General features: G+C 49.4%; 1 protein-coding gene across 1 annotated transcript; it reads right to left on the reverse strand.

Annotated features, from left to right (window-relative positions):
• Positions 1-1,097: 1,097 nt before the first annotated feature.
• Positions 1,098-1,849, reverse strand: LOC123141874 (uncharacterized). The gene has a single exon (XM_044560942.1). The coding sequence runs from the start codon at positions 1,678-1,680 to the stop codon at positions 1,357-1,359; it is 324 nt and encodes a 107-aa protein (XP_044416877.1). The 5' UTR covers positions 1,681-1,849; the 3' UTR covers positions 1,098-1,356.
• Between the last annotated feature and the right edge of the window lie 8,957 nt (positions 1,850-10,806).

Raw genomic sequence — 10,806 nt, forward strand, 5'->3', positions numbered from 1 at the left:
ACGGTGATAAGTTCAAATACGGAAAACGCATTTTCTCAATAGAAAATGTCTCACAGATCAATGATCATCCTCAATTGCCAAAGTAGTGTATAAATTAGAGTTCCACATGACATGCACATGATTTGGACTACAATGTATGTTTTAAAACAAGTGGGAAACATTTAATATCAGAATGTTCTTCAATACCTCGACTACTCACAAAATAAGCTTCGTTGACCAGTAAGGGTCTTTTTTTTTGCAAACGGGACACAAATCTATTATAGATGTTGACCGGAAGTACAAGCATCCAAAACATAATAGAAACTGCATCGACCTCTGCTCACTGGACCATTGAAAGACCACTACGGCCGGTAGAGCAAGTCGTCGAGAAGCCATTGCCACTGCTCCCCTACTAGAGCCGACACAACCTTGTAGACGATAGCCAGGAAGTCTTTGTGCACGTGCCCCATAGGACTGTCACCCTAGAGCCGTAGTCGCCACTATTGAAGCATTGAATCAATTTGCTATGTTTGACATCAGATCTCGTTGTCGTCCACGTAGGACGAGAAACTCTAACCTCGTCTCCCTAAGGATACGTCAAAAATCTATGTCAGAACTTCTCTGACTTCGTCCCAGAGGTGAAGTCGAGGACGATCAGAGCCTGAAAGACCAGATTTGCCTGAGTGTCACCCTTACGGGGACTAAAAAACCCTAACGCAAACTACTAGCCAGAGCCGAGGCACCGGGATCTCCCCTGTCAATGAGCGTCAAAGCAGCAGGCAGGGGAGGCGAATCCATAGACCTCATTGACAGATTTCCGGGGGGGGGGGGGGGGGTTGGGGGGTACGATTTCCTAGCGACAACCGCTTCAGTTACTAGATCTATACCTCAGGAGTTGCGAGTACTTGAGCACTAATGTTAAGGCTCTCTTTGATGCGCAAGATTCAAATAAAAAATTATATGACTAAAGTGTCATGTCCTTTTGAATCCTATTGAATTAAAAAAACTACATGAATTTGGATGAAGGAGCTCTTGATAGCATAGGGAAAACGATGGAATTCTTAAAAATGGATTGAGCGGATGGAAATTTTCCTCCAAAATAGAATGCAAATCCAAAGTAAAAATTCCAAATAATTGCAATCATGTAACTGCCAACGCAGGAAAGATCCCTGAGGATATAAATCCTCTAAAATTTCTATAAAATTCCTTTGAATCAAAGGAGCTCTAAAAATGTTTTATGCACAACTAGTACGTCTTGAAGGAGACGTGTACATCCACAGGAATGAACATGTTGCCTGTACACTCATGCTCATGTGTTGTGTTCTGCCTAATTGCACTTCCGATTTACTCCGGGAAACCGACGAGTATCAATCAGTTTTAGTCTCCGCGTCGCCCGGGCGCGGTCGGCAGCTTCTGCTGCTGGGCGATGAGTCGCACCGGGAGCTGCCGGCCGGTGCCAGAGCCTCCGCAGCTGCGGCACCGCTTGCGGCCGGAGCCGGAGCACGTCCCGCAGCCGACGTCGCCATCGGACCAACGGCTGCAGAGGCACTCCTCCCGGCCGGTGCCGCTGCAGGTGGAGCAGCGGGGCCGCGCGTCCCACCTGGACGCCGCCGGCAGCCCGTCCCCGGTCGTCCGGTTCGCCATCGCCACGCCCGCCAGCATCCCGAGCCCCGCCGACGCGATCACCATGGGCGCCACCATCTTCGCAGAAGAACCAATCCAAGAACCTCCCTTCTTTTCTTGCTGCGCAGATTGCTGGCTTGCTACCGGAGACGGACAAGGAACAGCAGGGGAGGGGGACGAGCAGGAGTTGAACTCGTTGGCTTTCTCCTCGCCTGTGGACGTGGAAGTGGAAGAGAAGACAGAAGACTTCGATGGGTTGTTGCCTGTGGACGTGGTGCGTTTTATAGGATTTTTTCCGTGTGGTGGATGCTGGGCTCGTTCGGTTCGGCGGTTTGGAGCGTAGCCGAGGCGCGGAAGGGGAGGCGTGCCCGCCTCGCTACCTTTGCTTGCCTGCTTGGCATACCGCAAGCCGCTTGGCTACTTGCTGGCTGCTGCATGTGGATTTACGTCTTCCTTTGCCTTTTCCACGCTACGGGACGAACTGGCAGCTAGGCGCAGGATTTGTCCTCTGCATTCTTATGAATTCCGTTAGCGATTACTTGCAAAATACTTCCTCCATTCCTAAATATAAGTCTTTTTAGACATTTCAAATGGATTACAACATACGGATGTATGTAGACATATTTTAGAGTGTAGATTCACTCATTTTGCTTCGTATGTAGTTATTTGTTGGAATCTTTAAAAAAAACTTATATTTGGGAACGGAGGGAGTACTACGCAGTATTCGGTATACATACGTCGCGGACAGGATGAAAGCGCGTTGGATGTGCTCATGTCTCAACCGTCGACCAAAGGCTCACTAAAAGCCAAACTATAGCACGAACGCCAAGTCCCGCCGCATCCTAAAATCTGCAAGTGCTATCATTTCCGCTGTCATATATACATTGAGCTATAGTAGGGTCATTGCCGACTGGGTTCCTCCCGGCGTTAATTAATTTGCTTACAGCATCTCCAACCCTTTGGCCCCCAGTGCACCCGGCGAAGGGCGTTAGGCGTTTCCGGCGATGGTTTTTTCGGCCTGGGGGGGGGGGGGGTCGAGTTTCCAGCCGCGCCTTCAGGTTTCGGCCCCCAAACACAACAAAATTCAAAGTTCACTTTTCCGCTAAAAAAATGACACAAGTTCGACGATCATCATGCCACGGGTCGACGATCGAACATAGCCAAAGTCCGGCGATCAAAAGGGTAGGAACGATAGACATGGAACTCAAACGGTGGCTCCTCTGCCGTAGGGCTGGCCGAGGTCGGCGTCGGCGTCGGCGTTGTGGGCACAACTTCGGTGCTCGGCGTTGGCGTTGACGTAGGCGTAGGCGTAGGCGTGGGCGTAGGGGCAGTGGTCGCCGCCGGTCCCGACATCTGGTTCAAGATGAGGCCGCGTTCCGCTAGGTACCACGCCTTCACCTGCTCGTCCATCGTCGACATGTCTGCCCCCATCAGGAACGCCAGGTCGGTGTTCCTCTTCTTCGCGGCGGCGTTGGTCCTGAGAAGGTCGAGCTTGACGTCCTGCTTCGTCATCAACGTCGACCACCTCGCCTCAGATTTCTCCTCCCTCTTGGCGGCGTTCCTCTTGGCGTCGGCGATGCACTGTTCAATCGACGATTGCAGCCATTCGGCAGCGGGTGTCGCGTCCCTTGCCGCCTTGGCTCTTTTGTTACCATCAGGACACCCTTCTGCCGCCGTCGAGGCAGGTGCGTCCTGGTTGTAGACATCGTCCTTGGCCTTGGTGAGAGCGAGCCGGCACTCTGTCCATTTCTCGCACGACTCGGTCCTGGTGAACACATGAAGGGATTTGAACTCTTGGTCGTTGTTGTCCTGGCGAAACATGTCGAACATCCGAACCATCTGCACAGTCGAAGAACAAGTGTCGGCGAAGTACACGGTGAAGAACTGGGCCGGCGAGCGATGGCCATACCTGACGCTCGACGTTGGCGCCGCTTTCCGGGCGAGCCATGACCTCCCTCTTGAATCCCATGCCACGTGTTGCAAGCCTGCTGGATGGTCGCCCAACGGTTTGCCATGGCCTTCTCGCCGCGATCCATGTGGATGTTGGCGACGTCGGGGTCGACCAACTTGCGCTCGTCGAACGCCGTCTTGATCCTTCTCCAGTACGTGTCGGTGTTCTGATTCGCGCCGGTGATCGGGTCGACGCTGACGGTCTTCCAGGCTTCGGCAAGGCACTCGTCTTCCTTGGCCGTCCACTTGACGCGGGGCTCGCCCGGCCTGGCGTTGGCCGCCCGCTTCTTCTTTCTCCCTTTGGGCGCTGGATCCGTCGGTTCTTCCTCCTCCACCTCCTCCTCGGCGTCGTCGAGCTCGTCCTCCATGTCGACGGCGGTGTTTAGCATTTCACCTTGCGTGCGGAACCTGGGGCATGAAGCGGCGGTGACCGAGCCGCTCGTGATTATCTCATCCATGTCGGCGTCGGTGCTGCTGAACTGTGGTGTCGAGCCATGTGCGAAGGGTAGGGCCCCACGGCGCAGAGTCGGCGCAGGCAAGCCTGAGTACGTCGGCGACGAGTAGCTATACTTGGTGTTGAGGCTGGCGGTGAACGCGGGGGAGGGAGTTGAAGACGGGAGGGGACGCGCGCGGGTCGGGGTTGAAGACAGGGAGAAGCACGCAGGGCCGCACCATGCAGGAAGGTGATGTTGGGGTTGAAGCCGCCATGCGCGTCGCCGTCAATGTAGCCAGGCGATGGTGCGTACCCTCACAGTGGCGGTGAGAAGTTGACCGATGACACCACGCTCTGCTGGCTCCCCACGCGCCTTGTGGGTACTGGCCGGCCTGTTGAGGTGGAAGGTTCGCCATCCCCGCGCGAGACGCCTCCTCCTACTCCGCCGCCGCGTCCCTGGCCTTCTTCATGTTGAGCATGTTCTGCCGATCGGTGGCGACCACCGCCCGGTGATCAACCTCGGCCTTCCACTGGGCGTTCATCAAGCCCGGGGGCCTTGGCATCGGTGCTTTCGGCTTCCTCTGCTTTGGCTGGACGGAATCGGTGGCTAGGCGAGGGGCGCATATTTTTTTAGCGGCATGGCGGGCGGATCCAGGGAGAATAGTGGGAGCGGCGGGGGAGAAGGGGGTCGACAAAGGGAAAATGGAGGGAAAGGGGGAAAACTGCGGGAAAATCAGCCGGTGTCGCCGACAGCATTGGCCCACGTGCCTTTTTCACTTCAGCCGGTGCCCCCAGGCGACCCCCGGTGTGCTGGGTTCGGCTTGGGTTCGCCGGTTGTAATTTCGGCCCAAACCAGCGAGAAATAAGGACCTGGGCGCAGCTAGGTCATTTTTTCTGCGCCGGCGCTAAAAAGGCGCCCTGGGGGGCTGTTGGGGGCGACTAGAGATGCTCTTACAAGTTAAACAATCGTGGTCGCTATATCTGTTTTTTCTTTGAGGAACCGGCGGGAGCTCTGCCATTTCATTTTAAGGAACATGATGGATTTGGCTTTCGGACGCGCCCACGTCACGGAGGCTGTTCGGTAATAGGCGCTATATTTTGATACTAGATGTCCGCTTTCGCGACTCCGCGCACCCTACTGCTCCATTGTGCAGATCCACGCAGTCCTACGCACACCGGCGAGTTCCTTTACCTACCAGTAACCTCCAGAGGTGGTTGGCCCTTGCCTCACCTTGCTCTCCGGTCGTTTTTGGAGAGGGGCATTGGTTTGGTGTTGGGGGCGACACCAATGAGATCTGGATCACAGGCAAGTTATGTGCCGCTCTTGATATCTGCCAATGGTTTCTCAGGGTCGTGACTAAGGAGCCTTGGATTAGGAGATCATCGACCTAATGGCAAATTGTACTCGGCTGGAGCAGGAAAGGACGAGAACGGTGACGGATGCACGACACAGCTTGGCTGTAAGGGCCATGTCAAAAACTAATCAACAGGAGAGAGCCAGACTGTTCTCGCTACGCTCGGAGTTAACAGTGGATTTGATTCTATCATGGGCTACGGAAGAGGCAGAGTCAACATCACGCGTGCAGAGGAGAAGGTAGTTATTTTCCTGGGTGATTCCCGATTAGAAGTCATTGTCATTGATTTTGATGGCGCTCGCGGTAGAGTAACGTGCCAATCTCGTTCATATCTGGCAGTTTCTGATGGGGAGTCGATTTCATCCAGGGCAGGTGTCCGCAGACACCGATCCAGCTCTGATGTTGTAGATGCGTTGGGGTTCAGTGTTGATGTTAGGCATGCGGTGGATGCGTCATGCCTGAAGGTAGGTTTTGCCTTTGGTTCTCATTTGTTGGTGCTCTAGGATTTGGGGAGGATTTCATTTCACAGTTGAGCTACCATAGCGGAGAAGAGGATGTTGACTAGGGTCAACCGAAGTAAGGGGCCCCGCGTGGTAAGGGCCCTAGCTGTTAGTGGGCATGTAGAGGAGGTACAAATAGATTTCTTTGGGCAACTGTGGGGATCTTGCCCTGTACCTACCCCTAAACACCTCAAAGAGAGAGAGAGAGAGAGAGAGAGAGAGAGAGAGAGAGAGAGAGAGAGAGAGAGAGAGAGAGAGAGAGAGAGAGAGTCCAAAGATGCTAGTTTGGATGCGTTGTGATCTCCTTGTTGCGAGAAGATTTGGGGTTAGTGACTGTTTTCCGACTGTTGATCAGGATTGCAAGCTTGTATCTGCGATTGATTGCAGTTGTCGTAGTTCCCTTTAGGCCGGTGAAGAGAGACCTAGCATCTTTGAGATTCTACCTGTTTAGGAGATGGCTGAGAAATTGTGGTAGAGGTGGCGGGAGGGAAGGAAACACACTGTCGCAAGCTCCTCCTCCCCATTTTGAGTACCCACATGGGTTGTCACCGTTTGAATATTCTCTGTCGATGTATGGATACCCAAAGGTTCCACCATGGGCGAGGGGTGGGGGGTACCCAGGCCACTTCCCCCAATTCCCACCCCTCTAGTGCTTCCTCCAAACAATTAATGGATTGCTCCTGCCCAACAACATCATGTGGTGCATAGTTTTGAATATAAATCTCATATTGGAGAGGGTAGATCTACTCGTTTCTAGGAAGATATCTGGTTTGGGAATGCCCCTTTAGCCAGCTAGCTATGGGATTTGTATTGTCTACTGAATACTAGAAACAAAATTGTCTCTGGTCTATGGGATGGAGAACAGCTTAAGTGCAGCTCCAGGAGCACTTTTTCCCCTGACCTAAATGAGAAATGGTTCGATCTTGAGTCCATAGTTAGGTATGTGGAGTAAAAAAGATCAAGAAGATTCCTTGACTTGTCAGTTTGGGTCAAAAGAAATATACTTATCTAAAGCTTTATATTCTATAGTGAATCTTAGGGGAGCTCAAGCCATTTTCCTTCTTGTGTTTGGAATTAAAAAGACTTCCATGTCGTCAAGTTCTGAAATGAAGTCATGAAGTGAAAAAGTCCATGTCAACACGTAGGAGTGGCTACACTAGAGTTTTTGAAGTTGAATTCTGGGATGTTAGATTGCTTCCATCTCGTCAAGTCCTGAAATGAAAAAGGCTTTGAGCATATCACTCCTCCTCTGCGCACACGGCTTGCTCCCCTTGTACTAGTTATTTTTTGGTTTTGGTTGTCGAAGTGATCTTGCTTGGTGGTCATTTTAATGTACTCCATACAATCGAAATTAACTGAAGCAACCTCTTACAATGTAAAGTGGAGATTGTATAGAGGTTGCGTCATTTAATTCGGAGGCTCGTCATTTAATTCAGATCGGAGGGTTGTTTAGGCTGGTTTTGATGTGTGTTTGTAGTTGCAGCTTATGCTACCAAACTTGTCGGATTTTGTTCCGCTTTAGCTTTGGTTTTCCTTTCGAGGGGTAGATTGGATAGCCTGTAGTCAAACTCTGTATGGTGGTTTTGTTTTCCTATGAGAAATGGAACCGAGGGAGCGGGGCTCCTGTTGATCGAAAAAAAAAATTTGATACTACATAATACCTTGCACGATATTGTGCAAAATTATAGCAATGGATTTATCAAAAAAAGTATGGGAATAATATTATTTACATTCTCTCTCTATATATAGAGGTTGGATGCATACGATACTGACTTGTGACCTTCAACTTCAGTGAGATGATTTGCTGGAAAAAATGATGATGTGGAAGGCTCGCATGTGCTTGATGATGTCGAGACTCGTGTAATAAAATGTAGAATGTGTATGGCTTGCATGTGATAGAAAAATAGGTAGTGTGTTGTTATTATGTCAGAATAGAGGATATCAAACTGGCTCGACATTTATATTATTGTTGGATGACATTTGAAGCACACCTACTACGTGAGAAAAACAAACAACGACCCTATTGTGTTGCATTCACTTTTTTCTCAGATATATAACTATGTCGTCTTTCTAAGCTTCATATATAGTTAGATGCAATGAGTTCATGGTATATACTTATACTTAGATAGTCACACCCAAGACACAAGCAAATATTATCTATGATTGCACCGCCAAAGAAGTGGGAACTTCCTAAAATATGATTGTTTGTACTATATCATGCGAATGAGAGGTATTAGGAAGTGTCCTCTATGGACTAGTTGGGCGACAAAATCATCTCCTTCATTTTGTGCGGTAAAAATCTGATTTCTCCTAGTATTATTTGGGGTATTACGCATCATGGTTTTATCAAGAGCGAACTGCGTCATATCTGGGAAGGCGTTGGGTTCGACTGGACACCACCATCAGGTTAGGCTGCAAAGCAGTCAAAACTCACTTCTATCATAATGAAATTTGATCCTAGTTCCTCCTATACCAACTCGTTTTTTGTGTGGAACATGACATATTTATTGGTACCCCTGACTTAGCTCATGACACGCAGAAGATTTATTTCTCTTATTTAGTTATAAATGTTTGATTTCATTTAAAATGTGGAGGGCATGTATGTGCTTGATATGAAGAGCTTGTATGTGTTAGAAAAATGGATGATGTGTTGCGACTTTTAAAAAATAAAGGATATTCCACCTAATTGTTGGACATTCCCATTATTGAGAGATCACATTTGGAGCTCACCTAATACACATTGAAAAGGGGGATAGAAAAAGACAACGACCCTCCAAGGTGCCAGTCACCTTTTTCTCAAAAATATAATTTCTCAGATATGTTCACCTTCCTGACCTTGATATATACTTAAATGCAAGGGGAGCACAATGCAACCTACACATATATATACTAGGGCAGCGACGCTGATCAACCTCCTCCCTTGCGATATCATGGGTCCCCTCTCCTTCCTCTCGTCTCTTCAGCTATAAGAGGTACCGATGGTGGTAGGGTGAGATTTTTAGTTTAGATTTTAGTCCCCAGTGCTCGGTGATGAAGCGATGGCACCGCCATCAGCACGGAAAATCCACCCCACTTCATCATCGTTCCAATGGTACTTCTTGGCATCATTAGGAGGTGTGTGGAGGGTAGTGTGTCTCCAGATCTGGTTCTCTAGGTTGGGATTTTTTTTTCTCGTCAGATTTATCTCGGTGACGTTGTCCTGCGGAGCGGATGACATGCATGTGCATATTGGTCCTTAGACTCCAGTTCCAATCGACAATGGTTGGCCAGGCCCACCCTCATCGTGGAGCATGTGAGAGTTTGTGTTTCCCTACTCTGTCTAGTTGGACCAGGAGCTTTGTATAGGCCGTCTTCGCGTTTTCTTCTCCGACAGAGCGATTTTCTACACAGATCACGGTTGTTAATGTCTTTTGATCTACATCAACAACTTCTCGGTCGCTGATTCTATAGGCTCCTAAATTTAAACAAGTTTTTACCACTAAGACGGAGGCCCACATGCACCAAAGGGCTTTTCTCACGCGCCTCAATGATGGATGCAGGAGATACCAAAGTATAATCAGTGAAGAGTAGAGTGCTTTCGTCCCAGGACACGTCTAATCATGGATAACGTGCTGGTGGCGTTTGAGAGTGTTCACGCAATGAAATGGATAAAAAAGGAAGATTTTTTCCTGTGCGGTGAAACTTGACATGATGAAAGCCTATGACCGTGTCGAGTGACATTATTCGGATGCCATCTTGATTAGACTAGGTTTTTGCATCAGCTTTGTTCATTTAATTATCATATGTGAGGTTCTCAATAAGGGTGAACGGTGAACTGATGCCTTTCTTTACCCCCACCCCCCTCAAAAGTACTACGGCAGGGCGATCCCATATCTCCATATTTATTTTTATTATGTCCAGAGGGGTTTTCATCCTTGTTGAACCATTACAATGGAGGTATTGTGGATAGGGGATTCCGTGTGAACTCCCGGGCACCATGGATCACTCATCTACTATTTGTTGATGATAGTCTAACTTTCATCAAGGAAAGTACCCAGAGTGCGACAAGACTTAATGAAATCCTGAGAATTTATGCTCAAGGTTCTAGTGTGACGCCCCCGGTTTGACCGTACACTAATCATGCACGCAAATGTGTACGATCAAGATCAGGGACTCACGGGAAGATATCACAACACAACTCTACAACATAAATAAGTCATACAAGCATCATAATACAAGCCAGGGGCCTCGAGGGCTCGAATACAAGTGCTCGATCACAGACGAGTCAGCGGAAGCAACAATATCTGAGTACAGACATAAGTTAAACAAGTTTTCCTTAAGAAGGCTAGCACAAACTGGGATACAGATCGAACGAGGCGCAGGCCTCCTGCCTGGGATCCTCCTAACTACTCCTGGTCGTCGTCAGCGGGCTGCACGTAGTAGTAGGCACCTCCAGTTTCGTAGGTGTCGCCATCGACGGTGGCGTCTGGCTCCTGGACTCCAGCATCTGGTTGTGACAACCAGATAGAAAGGAAAGGGGGAAAAGAGGGAGAGAAGCAACCGTGAGTACTCATCCAAAGTACTCGCAAGCAAGGAGCTACACTACATATGCATGGGTATATGTGTCAAGGGGCATATCAGTGGACTGAACTACAGAATGCCAGAATAAAAGGGGGATAGCTAGTCCTGTCGAAGACTACGCTTCTGGCCATCTCCATCTTGCAGCATGTAGAAAAGAGTAGATTGAAGTCCTCCAAGTAGCATCGCATAGCATAATCCTACCCGGCGATCCCCTCCTCGTCGCCCTGTTAGAGAGCGATCACCGGGTTGTATCTGGCACTTGGAAGGGTGTATTTTATTCAGTATCCGGTTCTAGTTGTCATAAGGTCAAGGTACAACTCCGGGTCGTCCTTTTACCGAGGGACACGGCTATTCGAATAGATAAACTTCCCTGCAGGGGTGCACCACATAACCCAACACGCTCGAT

The sequence above is a fragment of the Triticum aestivum genome, chromosome 6D, assembly GCF_018294505.1.
Source record: "Triticum aestivum cultivar Chinese Spring chromosome 6D, IWGSC CS RefSeq v2.1, whole genome shotgun sequence".
Lineage (NCBI taxonomy): Eukaryota > Viridiplantae > Streptophyta > Magnoliopsida > Poales > Poaceae > Triticum > Triticum aestivum.